This window comes from Somniosus microcephalus, chromosome 21, assembly GCF_052327205.1.
Source record: "Somniosus microcephalus isolate GS21.2 chromosome 21, FLI_Smic_1.0, whole genome shotgun sequence".
NCBI classification, from domain to species: Eukaryota; Metazoa; Chordata; class Chondrichthyes; order Squaliformes; family Somniosidae; genus Somniosus; species Somniosus microcephalus.
In genome coordinates this window covers 24,064,226-24,088,011 of record NC_141007.1, presented here as the reverse complement: position 1 = coordinate 24,088,011, position 23,786 = coordinate 24,064,226, and the positions used below count along the sequence as shown (strand labels likewise).

The 23,786-nt window shown below is 48.3% G+C and overlaps 1 protein-coding gene across 2 annotated transcripts in view; it reads right to left on the bottom strand.

Moving 5' to 3' along the window:
* Positions 1-23,786, bottom strand: part of LOC147102653 (uncharacterized) — a 114,917-nt gene that overhangs the window by 44,868 nt on the left and 46,263 nt on the right. For both annotated transcript variants that reach the window (XM_085963350.1, XM_085963349.1), the window contains 2 exons: positions 9,447-9,518; positions 9,293-9,348 (listed from right to left, as the gene is read on the bottom strand). In XM_085963350.1, the coding sequence (XP_085819476.1) occupies positions 9,293-9,348; positions 9,447-9,518 (128 nt within the window). The remainder of the gene's footprint in view (positions 1-9,292; positions 9,349-9,446; positions 9,519-23,786) is intronic.

Here is a 23,786-nt window from a genome sequence, read left to right as displayed (position 1 = left end):
GACCTCTGAGGAGAAGGGGAGCAACCAGAAGGCTCCCAACCAAGACTGTGAGTACAGGGCCCAGGGAGGGAGACTGAAGCCAGGGAAAGGTCCGAGGAGCCAGGCCGAGACAGAGGCCCAGAGACCTCTGACGGGGAGGGGAACAGCCCGGAGGCACCGGGAAACAGCAGCTCACAGACTCAGACCTGGGAAGGGTGAACCCAGGAGCCGAGGCCCAGGGACCACGGGTCGGAGAGGGGGACCGGGAAAGGTCGCGAACAGGGAGAGGGAAACACCAAACCCGGGGCCCCAGAAAAGCTTATTCTAAGATCAACAATACTTTCTCTACACTACAATAATGAGCGAATCAGAAGAGCCACAACAGCCCCCGAGGGACACTGAGAGCAACCGCTTCCAGATTCCCCCCAACACCACAAAAAATGCTATAAAATCGATCAAGCATGAGCAGATGAGAGAAAAACCAGAAACTCTTTTTGCTGACTGGTACAACACTGGGACAAAATGTAACCTCATTTTCTACTCAGATCAGCCAGCGGCTTGGATCACAGAAATAAAATCACACTATACCAGCGTTAAGCTAGAAAAAAACGCTAATGGGTCCAAAATGAAAATTAACACACCAGGAGACAGGGCAACCACGACTGTCAACGTGTACAATACCGGAACAATATTAGTGCAAGGCAACCTCGACAACTTTGCAACGGCCTTCAAGACACTGAAAGGAATAACTGAGAGGGGAAGGAACAGCCCCAGAGTGGCTAACAGGGGAAAAGCAACCCGCACTCCCCCCAACATTGACAACTTACCAGGAGGAAATCAGCCTGGTCAGGAGGTGAACGAGCCACACAGTTCAAACCAGACACTAACCCCGGGGACCCACAGCCACATGATACAACTGACAAACCCCAGCATAACTACCAGGGAGGAAGCCACACATAGTCCCCCTACCAATTCCAGCTCACCAAGAGAAGAGCAGCATAGCCAGGAAGTGAGTGAGCCTTCCAGGGTCGACCAGACACATATCCCGGGATCACACAGCCAGATACAACTAAAAGATAAATTTAATCAATTAGAGATAGAGATGGTTAAACTTAGAGAGGAGTTCCTTAAAATGAATCACGAACAAAAGCAAGAGAGGGAGAGACACAAGAGAGAGCTGAATCTACTTGAGAACCAGGTGAATCTACTTGGGAATCGGGTGAAAGAGCTGCAGGAAAACGAAGAGAGCCATAGAGGAGAGATAACACCATTAGACCAGCAACCAGAGGCTAGAGATAAGACAAGACAGAGCCGGACGGAACGGCTGCACTCCCACACGGAACAACAGCAGCAGACACACAATACAAGGGGTGCCACACAGACCGACCAGCATACTGAATCTCAATCTTCCCCCACCACCGTGGAACCACAAGCGAGCCGCTCACAAGAGGAACGCACACACCAGACACCCCAGCCCAACACACACACTATGAGTCCAGGCAAAAGCCACCAGACAGTAAACACAAACAAGGCTGACATCGTAATACTCATAGACTCAAATGGGAAATTTTTATGGGAGTAAAAGCTCTTCCCTAGAAGTAAAGTAGAAAAGATCTGGTGCCCAACAACAGACAGAGCCATGGGATGGCTGACCAAAACCCGATTAGGCTCCCCCCAACACATAATAATACACACGGGCACAAATGACCTAAAGGCCCAACAGAAAGAGGTAGCAACATCGCTCAGAGCAGTGATTAGGAAGGCAAGCAGTACATTTCCAAACACTAGAATCACTGTTTCCACAATATTGCCGAGAACAGACTTCAACAACAACACAATTCATGAGATAAATGCCAGCATAGCAAGAGACTGCGAATCAAAACACAACGTGCACCTGGCCCAACACCCCACCCTCGATGAGGAATGTCTTTACGACCACGTCCACATCCAAAGGAAAAGAATATCGATCTTTGCTAAAGCCCTGAAGGACGTCACTTTTAACCGGGTCCATACCCAGACTCCAAGAGGACCCCCCCCGACAACCAGAGATCAGCGGGGTACATATCAGGACCACTACAAAGACCACCACCACACCAACCGAGACCAGAGAGGATCCCCATGCACAACAACATCAGACCTGCACCACTCCTGTCCCACAGGGGAACAGGACCGCTCCCAGCCAGACAGAGGGAGAGATGCACAGGACGTACGCAATACCTCAGACAGAGACAATCCATTAAGAGACAATAAGCAGATGTGCAGCAGCATCTACTTCCGCCTTATGGATCAAGGACTAATTAATAGAAAGAACTGTAACCAAATAGTATTAACTTTTATAGACAACTGAGATGATCTTTTTTTCCCCACACTTAGACACGACAAACACGTACCACTCTTTAACCTATCATAGTAAAAGATCAAACTTAACATGAAATCCTTATGTATTTCGACCTGGAATATCCAAGGTCTACGCTCTTCGGTGCTCGACGTGAAGAGTAGGACCCCAGAGTTCATAGATGAAACTAAAGATCTAGATATTATCATTTTACAGGAAACTTGGTATAAAGGAAAAGGACACACTGGCTGTCCCCAAGGGTACACTGAGCTGGTGGTCCCCTCCAATAAATTACCAAGAGTAACCCAAGGCAGAGACTCCGGAGGCATACTGATCTGGTTTAAAACAGAACTTAAGAATTACATCAAATTTATAAAAAAGGGCAAAAACCACATGTGGCTCAAAATTGAGAGGGAGATTATCTCTAACACCCAAGATGTTTACATTTGCGCACTTTATATCCCCCCCCAATGGATTCCCCGTACTTTAAAGAGGACACCTCCAACATAGAGGGGGAAATTATCCAATACCAGGCCCAGGGGAACGTGTTGATCTGTGGGGACCTCAATTCAAGAACGGGCGAAGAACCAGACTTCACCAATAATCAGGGAAACAATTACGTATTCGGGAATAACCACTTTGATATCCCATCCCTTCCATACAGGCATAACTGCGACAAGCAGACAAATACCAACGGAAAACAGCTCCTACAGCTCTGTCGAAGCCTGGGTCTGTACATTGTCAATGGTAGGTTCATAGGAGACCTCCTAGGAAGATCGACCTATTGCTCACCTCTTGGCTGCAGCACAGTAGACTATATGATTACAGATTTGGACCCATCCTCTTTCAGAGCATTCACAGTCAAACCACAAACAACACTGTCAGATCACAGTCAAATTACTATGTATCTCAAAAAGACAGAAACAAACAACATAGAAACACAACCCAGTAAACTGTACAACACCAAAAAATCGTACAGATGGGCCAAAAACGACACGGAAAAATACCAGAAAACAATTAGCAATGCATCAACTCAAGCTCTCTTGGACACCTTTCTGGATAACATATACACTCACAATAAAGAAGGCGTAAACCGGGCAGTAAATAACCTAAACAATATTTTCGATAATTTGGCAACAAGTGCAAACTTGAAAGCTCGCAAGAACAAACCCAAAACAAAAAACTATGAAAAATGGTTTGACCCAGATTGCCATAACATGAGGAAAAAACTTAGAAAAATATCAAACCAAAAACACAGACATCCAGAAAACGAGGAATTACGCCTTACTTATTGTCAGACACTAACACAATACAGAAACACACTCAGAACCAAAAAAGAGCAATATATTAAGAATACACTCAGCTCCATGGAGGAATCCATTGATTCCAATTGTTTCTGGGACAACTTGAATACACTACACAAAAAACAACACGACGAATTGGCCATTCAAAATGGGGACACATGGGAAAACCACTTTGAAAAATTATACCAGAAAAACACACTAAGGCCAGAGCAACACCAAATATGCAAAAAACTGGAAAAGCTAGAAATGGCCATAAAAGATAACCAAAACCCGCTAGACTCCATAATAACAGAAAAAGAACTTTCTGAAAAACTCAAGGACCTGCGACCAGGAAAAGCTTGCGGGACAGACGGCATACTAAACGAGATGATTAAACACACAGACGACAAAACGAAACTGGCTATCCTAAAACTCTTCAACTTGGTTCTGAGTGTCGGTTACTTCCCTGATATCTGGAACAAAGGACTCATAACGCCCATATACAAAAGTGGGGACAAAGTCGACCCAAATAACTATCGAGGCATCTGTGTAAACAGTAACCTGGGGAAGGTATTCTGTAGCATCATAAACAAAAGACTTATAAACTTCCTTGAGGAGCACAATGTCTTGAGTAAAAGCCAAATTGGATTCCTGCCAAACTATAGAACATCAGATCATATCTTCACCCTACAGACCCTAATTGACAAACACGTTTACCATAACAAAAGCAAAATCTACGCATGCTTTATAGATTTCCAGAAGGCTTTCGACTCCATCTGGCATGACGGTTTATTCCTGAAACTTATCGAAAGCGGGGTAGGAGGGAAAACATATGATGTAATTAAATCAATGTATACAAACAACAAATGTGCAGTTAAAATTGGAGACAAACGAACAAAATACTTCCCACAGGGGCGGGGGGTGACGCAGGGCTCGCCAATCTCACCGACACTCTTCAATATTTACATAAATGAATTGGCAAAACTACTTGAACAATCTACAGCACCCGGCCTCACCCTATATGAATCCAAGGTTAAATTCCTCCTCTATGCAGACGACCTGGTTCTGCTGTCACCAACTAAGGAGGGTCTACAGCAGAACCTGGATCTGCTGGAGTCGTACTGCCAGACTTGGGCCCTGACAATAAATCCCCAAAAAACCAAAGTCGTTGTGTTCCAGCAAAGATGCAGACCTCAGGGACCCAAAATAAATTTCACAATAGGAACAACCAAAATTGAACAAACCACTAACTACACATACTTGGGCTTAAAAATCAGTTCTACGGGAAACTTCAAACTGGCTGTGAATGAATGGAAAGAGAAAGCAAGAAGGGCTTTCTATGCCATTAAAAAATCAATCCAAATAGAAATCCCAATTAGCATTTGGCTAAAAAATTTCAAATCAGTAATTGAACCAATTGCACTCTATGGCAGTGAGGTATGGGGACCGCTAACACAACAAGAATTTGCAAAATGGGACAAACACCCAATTGAGATCCTACATGCAGAATTCTGTAAAAGTATCCTCCGGACTCAAAGGAAAACAGTAAACAATGCATGCAGGGCGGAACTAGGCCAATATCCATTAATAATCACTATCCAAAAAAGAGCCACCAAATTTTGGAATCACCTACAAATGAGCAACCCCCAATGCTATCACTACGATGCCCTGAAATGCCAAGAGCTGACCATAAAGAAGAATACCCTCAGTCAACTAGTCCTGGGACTCAGTGAAGTAACTACTAACACTACTAACAATAACCAGCCCCAGGACAGTGACAGCGTAACACAAAGAATTCGACCCAACACAATCGTCGCTAAGCAAAAGGAAAAATATCTGACATATTGGGCAGAAACAACAAAAACCTAAAGCAAACTCAATTGCTACTTGGCCCTAAACAGACAATACAACATAGCTGATTACCTGACCATGGTAAAGGACAGCAAACTGAGAAAAATCCTGACAATGTACAGACTTAGTGAACATAGCCTGGCGATCGAAAAAGGTAGACACAGGCAGACCCGGCTACCAAGGGAGGACAGGATATGCTCTCACTGCAGTCAGGGAATGGTGGAGACAGAGATGCACTTCCTCACAGCTTGTAGAAAATATCAAGGCATAAGGGAGAATTTCTACCCAAAATTTACAAAAATATGCCCGGAATTCAGAAAATTGAATGACGACCAAAAACTCCCATACCTACTAGGGGAAGAGAGAAGTTGCATAACACTGACGGCACACTATATTACAGCTTGCCATAAACAGAGGGACAACCACTAAAGATAAGAGTATATATAAATTATATGAAAGTATATTTATACACTCAGGGATATATCTGTTTATACACTGTATGGATAGATCTGTATTTTTGTGAACAAACATGAATGTTTTCCGATGTTTTGGCAACATAAGATGTAACTTGTCATGCCAATAAAGCGATTTGAATTGAATTGAATTGAGAGAGAGAGGGTGAGAGAGAGGGTGAGAGAGAGAGAGAGGGAGTGTGAGAGAGAGAGAGGGTGAGAGAGAGAGGGTGAGAGAGAGAGAGGGTGAGAGGGAGAGGGTGAGAGAAGAGGGTGAGGGAAAGAGAGAAGCACTAAATGGGAAAAACACACAATAGAAGCCCTACATGCAGAATTTTGCCGAAGCATTCTTCGCATCCAAAGGAAAACACCAACAAATGCATACAGAGCCGAACTAGGCAGATACCCACTGATAATAAACATCCAAAAAAGAGCACTAAACTTCCTAAATCACCTCAAATCTAGCTCCCCAGGCACCCTTCATTTTAAAGCCTTCCAGACCCAAGAGCTAAACCCAGAAAAGAGTCCCCTGAGTCAGCTGCTACTGAAACTAAGTACTCCTACTCAGCCGGACCCTGACCAGTCCCAGACCAACACTGCCGTCCAAACACCAAGCCGAGTGAACCAAATCATTAAACAATGCAAAGAAACCTACCTGGAACATTGGAACAAAATAACCAAAAGCCAAAGCAGATTAGAATGTTACCGGGCCCTAAAAAGAGAATATAAACTGGCAGACTATCTCTCGACCATCAGAGACACAAAACAGAGACAGACCCTCACCAGGTACAGACTAAGCGACCACCAACTGGCAATTGAAAAAGGAAGATACAAGAAATCCTGGCAGCCTAGAGAGAATAGAATACGTGATCAATGTCTGGCCGGCGAGGTTGAGACAGAGATGCATTTCCTCCTAAAATGCGAAAAATTCAACACAACAAGAAACATATTATTTGACAAGCTCAGCCAAACAACCCCAGATTTCAAAGAATTGGATGACCTGTCAAAATTAAGATTAGTCCTTGGAGAAGGAGACAGACCATACCTTGGTGCCAAATATGTAACAACATGTCACAACCTGAGGACTGTCTAAAATTAATACTGAATGTACCCAACGATGTTCAACGACTGTTTAAATTAATATTGTTTAAACTAATATTGTATGTACCCAACGAAGGTCAAAATTGTTTGACACCTACAGAATGTTGGAAAACTGTACTTTTTGTTATGTAAGCTTTGGCAATATGGTTCCCTGTAAACTTTCATGCCAATAAAGCATTTGAATTGAATTGAATTGAATTGAGTGAGACACATACATAGACAAAGGATCCAGTTCAGCTGGGATTTCAATTTTTAAATTCAGAACTATGGGGAAGGGGCAGCCCCACAGTGACAGCGTTGACAAAGTACAGTAGCAACGTCTGCTGGGGGTGGGGGTGGGGGTGGGGGTGGGAGGGGTGGTCGGAAGATTACATTCAATACTTTGCTTCAATAGGGTTATGTTTCACAGTTTTCGTATCAGATGATCCTCGCAGTCAACAATCACCGTCTGGATACACCCACCAAAGATTACCATCAGAGCGAGACACTGGAGGGCAACAGACACTCAAGGTACCATCCCCCAACACAAGGCAAAACTGGGATCATTCATTGTATTTCTGGTGTTCTTCCCCTCCCCTCCCCCCATCCCAACCCTCCAACCTCAGAGTTTATGAATGTAAATGCTCAGACACTGGCGATTAAATCAAAAGATAAATTTGGTCGGTAAATTATCGGGTTATCCTTATGCAGTGTTAAGTAATGCTACGCGGTGTGTACAGCTTGGCAGCCAGTGAGAACAGAGCAATGTTTGCGAACGGTGGCAACAGTTTTAGGGACTCTGTGGCTCACTCGCTCAGCCTCCTAGGTGAAGGAGGATGACACATGCAAGCAATACAAAAAAAATGAATACATTTTCTAACAGCGCATCAGAAAGCAGCTGGAGCCTCCAAAGGACAGGATGATTTATTATCTACCAACACCCCATCTGGTGCACGCACAAACGAGGAAGATTAGTGCTTATGAAGGGAATAAATTTTAGGTAACTGGTTTCACAATAAACACTTGGACGAATATCAAATGCCTGAAATAAAATCATGGGACTGCTGATAATTTAATACTGATTGTATGTAGAACGGGATAGGGCATGAAATAGTTGCACAAAAGCTGCAACAGCCGTCAGATTTGGACTGTGTGGCAGACGGCAAACCAGATAGTACTGTGGAGAGGGAATATTAGCTCACTGGTATTTTAGTTAATTTTCCCTTAATTTGCACCATCGTGTAAATATGATTCAAGGCAGAAGCTGGGCAGGATATTAAAATATAAACAGAAGCCGTACTGGGAAAAGAGACTGGATCAAAAAAGGGGGGGTTGAGGGCTGCAGATATATCGGGGGAGATTACCCCTGTGCAACAAAGGCAGCAAGATTGACAACAAATTGCTAACAAACACGTTCACAGTTTTGCCACACATTGTGCACAAATGGAAATCTTCTCCCATTAGCAGATCTGTTCTATAACCTTTCTAACCCCAATGTGAATGAGATTTTAGGTGGTGGTGGGTGGGGAGGGAGGGGAGTGTAATTCAGGAGTGTCAGCCGTGGCTCAGTGGGTAGCACTCTCTCACCTCGGAGTCACAAGGCTGTGGATTCAAGTCCCACTCCAGAGACTTGAGCACAAAAATCTAGGCTGACACTCCAGTGCAGTGCTGAGGGAGTGCTGCACTGTCGGAGGTGCTGTCTTTCGGATGAGACATTAAACTGAGGCCCCGTCGGCCCTCTCAGCTGGACGCTGGTGTCCTGGCCAATATTGATCCCTCAACCAACATTGACGTGAATCTTGTCATTCATGTGGAAGTGACTTATGAAGTAATACTGGGCGGCCTGCTGGTGGCACTGTCCAGGGAGAGTACAAATACTCGGGCATGGGCCCAGCTTGCTCAGGACATTCATCAACAAGAACTAGTGAAGGACACAACTAGATCTCCATGTTGAAAAACAGTTGATTAAAGCTTTGTTTAATACTCAGACCAAGTGCCTAGTAGTTTTCTTACGTCAAACATCACTAAAACAGATTATCTGGTCATTATCACATTGCTGTTTGTGGGAGCTTGCTGTGCGCAAATTGGCTGCCGCGTTTCCTACATTACAACAATGACTGCACTTCAAAAGCACTTAATTGGCTGTAAAGCGCTTTGGGACATCCTGTGGTCCTGAAAGGTACTATAAAAATGCAAGTCTTTCTTGTTTTTATTGAGGCAGTCATACATGAGCTGTGGAAGGAGCGGGCTGAACGGCCTTTTCTCCTTCCGAGCTTTCTTAATAGTTTTATGGAATGACTCCACAGACTCACCAGAGAGATCCAAGACTTTCCGTGCTGCACAGAACATTCCCGGACAGGTCGACTGACTGTGTAGCAACGACAAAAACAGCACAATTCAAATCAAGTACTGGCAAAATATATGCAAATAGTTTCAATACAGTTACTGTTATTTTCCATCACTCACAGTTAACGTTTCCAGCAAAGACAATCCTCGGACCTCTGATATTTTGTTGTTGGATAAATCCAGTTCCTGTAACTGTTGGGAAAAATAATATTGTACATCATCAGAAGATGTATTAATGAATTAAAATTCATATTTATGGTTTCCCTGATGACCGAGGCCAGATTGGTCTCAGGTTCAATTCCTCAGTCTGCATCAAGTAAACTGACCTTACCCAGTATGTCGCATATATTTAGCCTGAGTTCTATGGATTAGGAGAGTGGGTGGGGGCGGTGTATGGGGAAACAGAAAAAGGTTCTTGCTGCTGATCGTTAGCCGGAGAACCCCCCCCCCCCCGACTGGAACTGCAGACTGAGAATGGCACTGTGTCGAGCAGGTTGCTGACACTCATAGCCAGGCTCTCGCACAAATAATGATCAGAATCAAGTACTGGAATCAAGCCCCTGTGGAATCGTCCCCTGCCAAGGAGTCAACTCCTTCAGGGGAAGAAGGACGCGGAGAAAATCGGCACCAGAACTACATGCTCAGAAAACGATTTTCCGTCGATTCTGCTTTGAAAAGAGTCAAAAAGTGGGAGTGCACTTGAACTTTAAAAAAAAAAATCATGTTTTAGTTTAAAATCTCCTCCTTTCCTGAAGGCAGTAACTTGTGCTGAAGTGCAGTTCTGCAGGCGCCAGCAGCTCAAACAAATGGTCATTCTTCACATGCGAGCCGAGACAGTGAGCTTCGGCAAGCTGTTCGACCACAGGGGCATCGCAGCCGAGTCTGGCTTGTCCTCACCTGATGCCCACATGCAAACTCTCCAATAGTGGTCACTGCACAGCGACCAGAAATGTAACCCGATAATTTATTTCCCCTATCCCCCCCAACCCAGGAACGCAGAGGGTAACTGCAGCACCCCTATGGCTGCCCTAGTTGAAAACAGTCGGAGGTGTTTTTTAGGAGCTCAAACAAATGGGTCATGGTCTAATTCTTGTTCCACTTCACCTTCTATGGGATAAAATATCCAAACTGAGCAGCGTTTAACCAACAAGTAGACATGAATAAACACGTGAGGAAAATAATTGGGAAGTGGCAATAGACCTTCCTTTCATTATTAATGGACGCTTACAGTTTTTCTCACATGCTAAAAGTGTTGATGGGAATGAGGTCAAGAAATAGCACTTTGCTTGTTAAGGGGTTCGCTAAAGGCTAGTCTGCCTGGAAACACTGCTCTGTTTGGGCGAGTAAACCAAGTTCAGCTATTTATTCACATCAGGCCTGTGAGTAAGTAAAAAGGAAAATGACCGAAGTTTCTACACAGGTCTGCTGAAAGCAAATAGTTTGTATCACCACAGCATGGCAACACAATCTTCAGCAGTCGGCAGGGGTCAGGTCATTGCTGAATGGCGTTAGTTTGGGCTTTAGGTCTGAATAGCCGTACCAGGCAATCTACAAATGGGCTGCACCCCTACATAAGAACATAAAGAAATAGGAGCAGGAGTAGGCCATTCGGCCCCTCCATTCGGCTCCACCATTCAATAAGATCATGGCTGATCTGATCTTGGCCTCAACTCCACTTTCCTGCCTGTTCCCCATAACCCTCGACTCCCCTGTAGTTCAAATATCTGAATATATTCAAGGCAGAGATAAACAATAACTCCACCTCCACAGCTCTCTGGGGTAGAGAAATCCAAAGATTCACGACCCTTTGAGACAAGAAATTCCTCCTCATCTCCATCTTAAATGGGCGACCCCTTATCCTGAAACTATGCCCCCTAGCTCTAGATTCCCCCACGAGGGGAAACATCCTCTCAGCATCTACCTTGTTGAGCCCCCTCAGAATTTTATATGTTTCAATAAGATCACCTCTCATTCTTCTAAACTCCAATGAGTATAGACCCAACATGCTCAACCTTTCCTCATAAAACAACCTTTTCATCTCAGGAATCAACCTAGTGAACCTTCTCTGAACAGCCTCCAATGCAAGTCTATCCCTCCTTAAATAAGATGACCAAAACTGTACGCAGTACTCCAGGTGTGGTCTCACCAACGTCCTGTACAGTTGTAGCAAGACTTTCCTACTTTTATACTCCATCCCCCGAGCAATAAAGGCCAACATTCCATTTGCCTTCCTAATTACCCATTTATCCCAACTCTCTGTTTTCTGTTAGTTAACCAATCCTTTATCCATGCTAATATATTACCCCCAACAACTCTTATCATGCACAGCAACCTTTTATGTGGCACCTTATCAAATGCCTTTTGGAAATCCAAATACACTACATCTACTGGTTCCCCTTTATCCATCCTGCTCGTTACATCCTCAAAGAACTCTAATAAATTTGTCAAACATGACTGTATTATGATTTTCTAAATGTCCTGCTACTACTCCCTTAATAATGGATTGCAGCATTTTCCCAATGACAGTAGTTTCCTGCTTTCTGTCTCCCTCCTTTCTTGAATAGGGGCGTTACATTTGCGGTTTTCCAATCCTGTGATCAGACAGGTCACGCCATTGGTTGCCTAGCACAGGGCTAACAAGTACCCTATTTAGCAGCAATACCGCAGATTGCAATTCAGGTAGGATCCCACCACATCCACTATCAATCCGGAAGATGGAATACATCAAAAACTAGGCCCACTCCATATAGGCTAAAAACTACAGCTCCAATTTATTTACAACTGAACAATTTACAGGAACAAAATTGTTAGTTACTGTGGAACATAGTGTAACCTGTCTATTATGGGGTTCCTTCATTCTGACATGCTCAGACTGATCAAGAGAACTGCTGGACTGTGGGAGCGCTCTGTTTTAAAGATACTGTCCTCTTTTAAGATGGGGCCTCCCACCAACCTTGATTAAATCAAATATTAAAAGTAAGGAAAGAAAACTGCCTTTTCTTGCAAACACCCCAGTCTAGATTTTCGAAATGATGTTATGAATATGAGAGTAGAATGGCGGTTAACATAAAAGGGAACCCAAAAATCTTCTACCAGCATGTAAACAGTAAGCAGGTAGTAAGAGGCGGGGTGGGGCCTATTAGGGACAAAGGTGGTGATATATGCTTAGAGGCGCAGGGCAAGGCTAGAATACTTTGTATCGGTGTTTACTAAGGAGGTGGATGCTGACAAAATATCGGTAGAAGTGGAAAAGGTAGAAGCAATGGAAGGGGTGAAAACTGATAGACATATTGTACAAGAAAGACTGGGTATGCTTAGAGTGGATAAGTCACCTGGTTCCGATGGCTTGCATCCCAGGTTGCTAAGGGAATTGGGGGAGGAGATAGCGGAACGGCTTGCCATAATTTTCCAAACTTCCCTAGATGCGTGGGAGGTGCCTGAGGATTGGAAAGTGGCTAATGTGACACCATTGTTCAGGAAAGGGTGTAAGAACAATCCTTGTAACTACAGGCCGGTCAGTTTAACATCAGTGGTGGGTAAAGTTTTAGAAACAATAATCAAGGAAAAAATTAACGGGCACTTGGAGAGGTTTAAGCTAATTAAGACAGCCAACACAGATTTGTAAAAGGCAGATCGTGTTTGACTAATCTAATTGAATTTTTTGATGAAGTTACAGGGAGGATTGATGAAGGGAATGCAATGGATGTTGTCTACATGGATTTAGGAAGACATTTGACAAAGTACCACATAGAAGGCTGGCTAACAAAATTGAGGCTCATCGAATAGGTGGGTCAATGGCAGCTTGGATAAGGAATTGGCTTAAGGACAGAAAACAGCAAGTTGTGGTAAATGGCTGCTTTTGAGACTGGAGGATGGTAGACAGTGGTGTTCCCCAAGGGTCTGTGCTGGGGCCACCGCTTTTTTTGATACATATAAATGACCTGGATATTGGAATATTGAGTAGAATTTCTAAATTTGCCGATGACACCAAACCTGGGGGTATGGCAAACAGTGAGAATGATACCAATCTACTGCAACAGGACATAGAAAGGCTAGCAGAATGGGCAGACAAGTGGCAGATGGAATTTAATACAGAGAAGAGGGAGGTGATGCATTCTGGCAGAAGAAACAGGGAGAGGCAATATACACTTCATGGCGCAGTTTTAAAGAGTTTGCAGGGACAGAGGGACCTGGGAGTTAATGTGCATAGGTCCCTGAAGGTAGCGGGACATATTGAGAGAGTGGTTAGCAAAGCATATGGGATCTTGGGCTTCATAAATAGAGGCATTGAGTACAAAAGTAGAGAGGTTATGCTGAACCTTTATAAAGCAGTGGTTAGACCACAACTGGAATATTGCGCCAGTTCTGGTCACCACACTTTAAGAAGGATGTGAAGGCCCTTGAGAGGAAGGAGAGATTTCCCAGAATGGTTCCGGGTATGGGGGATCTTAGTTACAAGGACATGTTGGAGAAGCTGGATTTGTTTTCATTAGAGCAAAGGAGATTGAGGGCTGACTTGATAGAGGTGTACAAGATTATGACGTGTTTGGATAGGCTAGACGGGGAAAGGCTGTTCCCACTAGTTGACAGTACAAGGACTAGGAGACACAGATTTAAGGTTTTGGGCAAGAGATACAGTGGGGAATGTGAGGGAAAACTTTTTTATGCAGCGAGTGGTGAGGACCTGGAACTCGCTGCTGACGGAAGTGGTGTAAGCGGAGGCACTCAATGTTTTCAAGGGGAGACTGGATAGGCACTTGAGGAAAATAAACTTGCAGGGCTACGGGGATAGAGTGGGGGAATGGGACTGACTGGATTGCTCTACAGAGAGCCAGCATGGACTCGATGGGCTAAATGGCCTCCTTCTGTGCAGTTATGACTCTATGGGGAAATATTCGGTTGGTTTGCGCCTCCCGTTGGCGCTAATGGGGCGCAAAGCAACTAGCGCCCGGGCGCAGCGATGTTTGCGCCGCTCGCAAAATTGACTAGAGTTTTTGCGGCAGCGTAAAAGTTTACCGCCCCGATCTCCTGCGCCCGCAGATCGTGACGTCAGTCGAGCGTGCAACGCCCCGGTGGTGCCCCGGACCGGATATTGAGTGACGCCCCCCTCCTTTCCGCCTGCCGCAAGCAATGACAAGGAGACTGGAACGTTTCCCAGTCGGTGAGGGGCTGGGGGAGCACTATTTAAAGGTGCCCTATTTCTGCCTTTTTCTGTGGTAGACATTTTTGCACCACTCATTCTGACAGAGAGAGAGAGAGATTCTGAGAGAGAGAGAGAGAGAGAGACTTTTGCATAGAGTTAATGCTGTGAGGTAGTTTTGGCTACTGAGCATCACTTTGCAGGTACTTTTGGATTTGACCTTCATTACTTCAATTGTCAAGAGACTATGGGGGCTGCACTGATTGGGGGCGTCGTCCTGCGCCTGCAGAATTGGAGGCAACAGAGACACAGAGAGAGAGTGGCAATCATGGCCAGACGGAGGAGGGCCAATTGGCCTCTGCACAGGAGACCTTACCCTCCCAGGGTATTCCAGGAACAATTCTCCTATATTCATTTGTCTGAGGAGCAATGTTTACGCAGGCTGCACTTCAGCAAGGAGGTGGTCACTGAGCTCTGCCACCTGCTGCAGCCAGATCTGCAGCCTCTACTGAGGACCAGGACATCTCTGTCAGTGGCACTGAAGATCACAGTGGCTCTGAATTTTTATGCCACCGGCTCCTTTCAAGCAGCTACTGGGGACATCACCAATATCTCCCAGTTCACGGTCCATTGCTGTATCCGTCAGGTCACAAATGCCCTCTATAAAAGGAGACGCCAGTACATCTCTGTGGTAAACCACTTTTATCGTTCACTATCGTTACACTATAGTTATCACTGTTGTATTGTTATCACTGTTCTCACTGTTGTATCACTATACGAGGTCGCCTCTTGTCGCGCTGTTATACCTGGGCTGACCACCTCCGACTCCGCCCATGGCTCCACCTACCTGCCCAGGTATAAAGGTAGTCGACTGGCTGGTATTCCTCCTTGTTGGACCCAATCACCCACGAGGGTGGGCTCTGTTATTTAGTCAATAAAAACCTTTAGTTACGTTCCTAACTCGTCGCTTTTTATTGGACGAATTGATAGGTATATCAATTTTATTGACTAAATTTTAAAGATGTCTACTACTGGCCAGCCAGAAGCCCTCCCAGAAGCACAGCCACAGCAACTTTCAGACACCGGGCTACACCAGCCACACCAGCCGGCTTGGCTGCAAGCCCTCAAACCACCGTACCTGGATCTAAACCCACAGGCAGCAAACTCAGCCCTCGACTTCAAACACTGGCTGGGCTGCTTCGAATCCTACCTGGAAGAATCCGGCGTCCCTCAGAGATCCAAACTAAGAGTTCTGAACGCCCAAGCGAGCCCGAGAGTATACGCACTCATCCAGGACACGACTACATACGAGGCCGCTATCAACCTACTGAAACAGCAGTACCGGAGCCCGGTAAATTACATGTACACCAGGCACCTCCTAAGATCCCGCCCGCAACAGCCAGGAGAGTCTGTAGCTGAATTTTTACGGGCGCTAAGAGCACTCGGCAGGAACTGTGACTTTAAAGCGGTGACGGCTGTTGAAAATACGGAAGATAATATCCGCGATGCCTTTGTGAAAGGCCTACGGCCCGACTACTCACGGCAAAGACTGCTTGAAGCTAAAGACCTCGACCTGGACAAAGCTGAAGCCCTCGCTCTCTCCCTAGAGGTGGCCCATCAGGACCAGGAGGCGTTTTCCAGGTACTGCTCGCGACCCTGGGACTCGGGCCCGACCCCTACCGCAATACCCTTCGCAGCGCCGCCCCCGGGACCTACCTCAGCGTCGGCGTCCCAGACCCGACCGGGACCGCCACCCCCGGTACCGGCTCCGACATCGGGCACCCGCGATCGGGCCGCCGGCTGCTTCTTTTGCGGCCAGGAGAAGCACCCGAGGTCGCGCTGCCCAGCCAGGAACTCTACCTGCTCAACCTGCAGGAAGAAAGGCCACTTCTCTAAGGCCTGCAGGAGCGGATCTTCAGAGGCCAGCAGTGCCTCATGCGAACTGTGGGGGCGGCCATCTTCTTTCAAGGCAACTGAGGCCAGCATCCCCACACGTGAGTCATGGGGGCGGCCATCTTTGATCAAGGCAACCGACCCCAATAGTGCCTCATGTGAGTTATGGGAGCAGCCATCTTCTCCGCCATTTTGTCCTACCTCGTGGGAGACGCCATTTTACCCACCACGCCCGACTGCCACCGGGCCTCCGGACCCGACGACTGCCTCGCCCGCAGACGACAACGACTCGCTTACCTACACACTAGCCTCCGTCACTCTGGATCAAGCCCGCCCACACCACCTGTCCAAGTCGATGATGGACATCAAAGTAAACGGCCACGCCACGACCTGCCTGTTCGACAGCGGAAGCACGGAGAGCTTCATCCACCCAGACACGGTGAGCCACTACTCCCTCCCTGTCCTGCCAACGCGCAACCGAATCTCGATGGCATCGAGGTCCCACGCCACGAACATTAGCGGCTACTGTGTTGTGACCTTGTCGGTTAAGGGTACGGAGTATAAAAATTTTAAACTCCTCATCCTCCCCCAGCTCTGCGCTGCCGTCCTACTAGGGCTGGACTTCCAATCCCACATCCAAAGTGTAACCCTAGCATACGGTGGACCCCTCCCCCCACTCACAGTCGACAACCAGCGAATGTTAAACCGCCCACCGCGTAACACCTGCAGCCTATCCACCCTCAAGGTGCTGCCACCTTCCCTGTTCGCTAACCTCACCCCCGACTGCAAACCCGTCGCTACCAAGAGCAGGCGGTACAGCGCTGGGGACAGAGCCTTCATTAGCTCGGAGGTGCGGCGCCTCCTGAAAGAGGGCATTATCGAGGGGAGCAACAGCCCCTGGCGTGCCCAGGTCGTGGTCGTTAAGACCGGCGATAAAAATCGCCTGGTCATCGACTACAGCCAGACCATAAACAGATACACCCAGCTGGACGCATACCCCCTGCCCCGCATATCTGACATGGTCAATCAGATTGCACAATACCGCGTATTCTCGACCATCGACCTTAAGTCGGCCTACCACCAACTCCCTATCCACCCCGAGGACCGCCAGTACACCGCCTTCGAGGCGAATGGGCGCCTATACCACTTCCTTAGGGTCCCCTTCGGTGTCACCAACGGGGTCTCGGTCTTCCAAAGGGAGATGGACCGGATGGTTGACCAGAACGGACTGCAGGCCACATTCCCCTATCTAGATAACGTCACCATCTGCGGCCGCGACCGGCAGGACCATGACGTGAATCTGGAGAAATTCCTCCGTACGGCCCAACGGCTGAACCTCACCTACAATAAGGAGAAATGTGTGTTTAACACCTCGCGCCTTGCCATCCTTGGCTGTGTAGTAGAGAACGGACTCATCGGCCCCGACCCCGAAAGAATGCGCCCCCTCATGGAGCTACCCCTCCCCCACTGCCCGAAGGCACTTAAGAGAACCCTGGGGCTCTTCGCCTACTATGCCCAATGGGTGCCCAATTATGCGGACAAAGCCAGACCCCTCATGAAGTCCACATCCTTCCCCCTCACGGAGGAAGCGTGCGCGGCCTTCTCCCTCATCAAGGGAGACATAGCCAAGGCCACAATGCACGCAGTGGATGAGTCCATCCCCTTCCAAGTGGAGAGCGATGCATCTGACTTCGCCCTAGCCGCGACCCTTAACCAGGAGGGGAGGCCGGTGGCCTTCTTCTCAAGGACCCTACAGGGCCCCGAGATCCGACACTCGTCGGTCGAGAAGGAAGCCCAGGCAATTGTGGAGGCGGTACGGCGCTGGAGGCATTACCTGGCAGGCAAACGATTTACCCTCCTCACCGACCAACGTTCGGTTGCTTTCATGTTTAATAACAAGCTGAGGGGCAAAATCAAGAATGACAAGATCTTGAGGTGGAGAATCGAGCTATCCACCTACGATTATGATATCTTGTAAGCTGAACGAACCCCCTGATGCTCTTTCACGAATTACATGCGCCAGCGCGCATATTGATAGACTTCAGACCCTCCACAACGACCTCTGCCACCCCGGGGTCACCAGACTTTACCATTTCATTAAGGCCCGCAACCTGACCTACTCCATCGAGGAGGTCAGGACCATGACCAGGAACTGCCAGACCTGCGCCGAGTGCAAACCGCACTTCTATAGGCCGGACAGAGCAAGCCTGATCAAGGCCACCCGCCCCTTCGAGCGCCTGAGCATCGACTTTGAGGGGCCTCTACCGTCATCTGACCGCAATGTGTACTTCCTCAACATCGTTGATGAGTACTCCCATTTCCCTTTTGCCTTCCCCTGCCCAGACATGACCAGTACCACGGTCATCAAGTGCCTGAACGACCTCTTCGCCTTGTTCGGGTTCCCGAACTATATACATAGTGACCGGGGCTCCTCCTTCATGAGCGAGGAACTCCGTCAGTTCCTACTAGCGAGAGGTATTGCAGCAAGTAGGACCACCAGCTACAACCCCCGAGGGAACGGCCAGGTGGAAAGAGAGAACGCAACGGTATGGAAGGCCGTCCTCTTAGCCTTAAAGTCTAAGGGCCTCCCAACCTCCCGCTGGCAGGAAGTCCTCCCGACAGCGCTGCACTCCATCCGGTCACTACTTTGCACTGCCGTTAACGCCACCCCCCATGAATGAATGTTTGTTTTCCCCAGGAAGTCGACTACGGGAACCACTCTACCAACCTGGCTGACCTCTCCGGGGCCCGTCTTGCTGCGAAAGCACGTGAGGGCCCATAAAACGGACCCCCTGGTCGAGAGGGTGAACCTCCTGCACGCCAACCCCCAGTACGCCTACGTGGCTTACCCAGACGGGCGGGAGGACACTGTCTCCTTACGAGACCTCGCACCCTCGGGCACTCCGGAGACACCACCTTTACCCCCCCCACCACCCCCCCAATTCCAGCCCAGGTAGACGGCATGCCGGAACCCCACGAGCCTTCGCCGACCACGCAGACACCAGCATTAACACCGGATAATGCAGCACCGCCGCTGCGACGATCGGAGAGGCTTACGAGGCCTCCGGACAGACTGACATACCAGAACTGGTAGTACACTTCACCCCGCCGGACTCAAATCTAAACAAGGGGTGAATGTGGTAAACCACTTTTATCGTTCACTATCGTTACACTATAGTTATCACTGTTGTATTGTTATCACTGTTCTCACTGTTGTATCACTATACGAGGTCGCCTCTTGTCGCGCTGTTATACCTGGGCTGACCACCTCCGACTCCGCCCATGGCTCCACCTACCTGCCCAGGTATAAAGGTAGTCGACTGGCTGGTATTCCTCCTTGTTGGACCCAATCACCCACGAGGGTGGGCTCTGTTATTTAGTCAATAAAAACCTTTAGTTACGTTCCTAACTCGTCGCTTTTTATTGGACGAATTGATAGGTATATCAATCTCTTTCCCGATGACCCAGGCCAAACAGCATGAACGCGCATTGGGCTTTGCAAGGATAGCGGGCTTCCCCAGGGCGCCATTGACTGCACGCATGTGGCATTGCGGGCACCGCATGAGAATGCAGAGGTTTTCCGAAACCGCAAGGGGTACCACTCCTTAAACGTCCAGTTGGTCTGTGACCACAGACAGCTGATACTCACTGTCAATGCCCGCTGTCCTGGCAGCAGCCACGATGCTTTCATCCTGCACCAGACTGCTGTGCCAGACCTTTTCCAGGCACCACATCAGCCAAGTGGTTGGCTCCTCGGGGACAAGGGTTATTCACTCTGCACCTGGCTGACGACACCGCTCCGTAACCCCAACACCCCTGCTGAGCTGCAGTACAATGAGAGCCATCTTACCACCAGGAACATCACTGAGCAGACGATCAGCATGCTCAAGCAACGGTTCCGCTGTCTGGACCACTCAGGAGGAGCCCTGCAGTACTCGCCTGAGCGAGTCTCCCTCTTCATAGTTGTGTGCTGCATTCTTCATAACCTGGCAATCCTCAGGACCCAGCCAATTCCACCAGGCCTTGGTGCACCACTGGAGGAGGAGGAGGAAGAGGAGGAGGATGATCAGCAGCAGCACCAAGGTGGGAGGGAGGCCCACAATGTTGAAACTGCAAGGTCCATCCGTCAACGACTGATAACAAGCCGCTTCTAGGCCCCTACTCAGGAAATGGCTTCTGGCATGGAGAACAACATGAATGAAAGCAACCCGCAACCTCAATGCCGGCCAAGGCAGCAATGGTTCCAAAGGCCAAACCTGTACATTTTGAATACAAAAACTTTTTTATTTTACAAACTCTGTGTGTGTCATTTCTTCATGACAAACTAATAGAAACTAACACAAAAAATCATTAATTAACATAACTGGTTCTCACAATCTGGAGATAATGGGCAAAACACTAAACAAAAGTTTGAACACAAACCTCGGCCTTTAATTAAAAAATTCCCAACATTTCGTCACACCTCCTACTTTTTGCCCTTCGAGGGTGATCTCCTTCCCTTGCATACTTCCCTCCTTCCCACCCTACTGCTCCTCCGTAATGGGGCCCCAGTGGCTGCAGCAAGGCTGGTGGAAGGCTGCTGATTGTCAGAACCTGAGACTGAAGATGCCCTTGAAGGATGGCCTCGACCAGCTCTGGGCCTGGAGGGCCCGGCTGCAGGCTGCACCAACTCTGCATGGGCGGCAGCAGTCTGGGCTACAGGCAGTGGGAAATGCAATGGGGAAGTGACAGTGGTGGCAGCAGGAATGCTGTCATCTTGAGAGAGGACAGCACCTCCCTGCTCGACCGTCACACTGGCAGCACCTCAGCATCCGGAGCAATCTGCTGGAGCACAGATTGCTGGCCTGCTGCGGCGCGGTGAGAGCCCCGGGAAAATGTGTCCGAACCAGTGACAATGGCAGCAGTCAGTGCTTGCGTGGCCTCAATCTGAGGCTGCATGAGACTAGTCTGAGGTTGGATCACGGCAGCCAGTGACTGAATTGTAGCGCTAAGCATTTGCGTGGCATCCGCCTGTGCTACAGCGTACTGCTCCACACACCATGCCAGTGCATCAATGGTTTCGGGCACCCTTCCCACTGCACCCATGAGCTGAGCGTGCATGTCCACCGCCTGGGTGTTCATTTCAGCGATGAGCCGCTCCTCCTCTCCGTCCAGTGCAGCAGGACTCGCTGGCCTACTCTCCCTCTGGGGAGAAGGTCCCCGAGCTTCCCTAGCCACATCGCGTTGCTGCAGGCCGCTGGGTCCTGGAGCTTCACCCTCATCAGACCCTTCACACCTGCTCCCCTCCAGGGAAGACGTGGTCCCAGTGTGGGCATGGGCTTCCTCGGGAGAGGGTGCGCTGAGGCTCCGGATTCCTCTTCCTCCTCGTCTACGGCTTCGCTCCCACTGGCAGCTTGAGGGCCCGTCTCCTCAGCTGGTGAATCACCATCTGAAAGCAGGGAGGTACAAGAGTGGCTTTAGTGTGAGGACAGGGGGGCAGTAAGGGAGGAAGGAATGGAGCAATTTAGCAAGTTGGATTGAAAGTGTCAAAGGCTGGTGTTGTGAGGGACAAGTGGAATGAGGGAGGAGAGAAAGCTGATGACCTTACAATTGCTGTCCCGAACAGGGTCGACCTCTCCAGGGGCGACGGGACCGAGCACCTGGCTTGCCACAATCCTGTGGACACGCGCCTCAAGATCGCTGAGGGGTTGCAGCTGAGGCCGCCCTCCACCCATCCATTGCTGCTGTCTCCTGTTATGAGATAGCTTGGCCTGCAAGAAAAAGGACGGCGTCTGAGTAAATATACAGCCATGGTCTTGCCTGATGTGCCTCCCACAGTTGAATAGCCCTTACAATATATAGCCCTGGTATTGCCTGATGATCTTCCCATAGTTCAATAGTCCTTCATGTATGCAGCCATGGTCTTGCCTGATGTGCCTCCCATAGTTGAATAGCTCTTACTGTATGCAAGGTGTGGAATGTGCGTGTGTGTTTCATGAGAGGGTCATAGGTGGTGGATGAGTGTTGGGCATTGGGGTTTTAAGACCCTCTGGCCATAGAGCGAGGTTGAAATGGAGGGATGGAGAGGTATTGAAAGAAAAAAGCCACTCACCCTGACGACCCGAGTGAGATCGTTGAACTTTTTGCGACATTGAGTATGGGTCCTGGGCACCATGCTCCTGGAGGAGACGTGCTGAGCCACCTTCCTCCACACTCTTCTGTAGTCGAGCGGCAATGGCCTTCTGCCACTCTCAGGGTACAGTATAGCTCTTCTGCGCTCCACTGCACCAACCAGAGCCTCCAAGGCTCGCTGAAGCGCTGAGCTCGTTCTCTCAACCTCTCATAGAGTCATAGAGTTATACAGCACAGAAAGAGGCCCTTCGGCCCATCGTGTCCGTGCCGGCCATCAAGCCCTATCTAATCTAATCCCATTTTCCAGCATTTGGTCCGTAGCCTTGTATGCTATGGCATTTCAAGTGCTCATCCAAATGCTTCTTGAATGTTGTGAGGGTTCCTGCCTCTACCACCCTTTCAGGCAGTGAGTTCCAGATTCCAACCACCCTCTAGGTGAAAAAGTTTTTCCTCAAATTCCCCTCTAAACCTCCTGCCCCTTACCTTGAATCTATGCCCCCTGGTTATTGACCCCTCTACTAAGGGGAAAAGTTCCTTTCTATCCACCCTATCTATGCCCCTCATAATTTTGTATACCTCAATCAGGTCCCCCCCTCAGCCTTCTCTGCTCCAAGGAAAACAACCCCAGCCTGTCCAGTCTTTCTTCATAGCTGAAGCGCTCCAGCCCAGGTAACATCCTGGTAAATCTCCTCTGCACCCTCTCCAAAGCAATCACATCCTTCCTATAGTGTGGCAACCAGAACTGCACACAGTACTCCAGCTGTGGCCTTACCAGCATTTTGTACAGCTCCATCATAACCTCCCTGCTCTTATATTCTATGCCTCGGCTAATGAAGGCAAGTATCCCATATGCCTTTTTAACCACCTTATCCACCTGTTCTGCTGCCTTCAGGGATCTATGTACATGCACACCAAGGTCCCTCTGATCCTCTGTCTTTCCTAGGGTCTTACCATTCATTGTGTATTCCCTTGCCTTGTTAGTCCATCCAAAATGCATCACCTCACACTTTTCAGGGTTAAATTCCATTTGCCACTGTTACGCCCATCTGACCAACCCATCTATATCATCCTGTAGCATGAGGCTTCCCTCCTCGCTATTTACCACCCCACCAATTTTCGTGTCATCTGCGAACTTACTGATCATACCTTTTACATTCACATCCAAATCATTAATGTAGACCACAAACAGCAAGGGACCCAGCACCGATCCCTGCGATACCCCACTGGACACAGGCTTCCAGTCACAAAAACAACGTTCCACCATCACCCTCTGCCTTCTGTCACTAAGCCAGTTTTGGATCCAATGTGCCAAGACA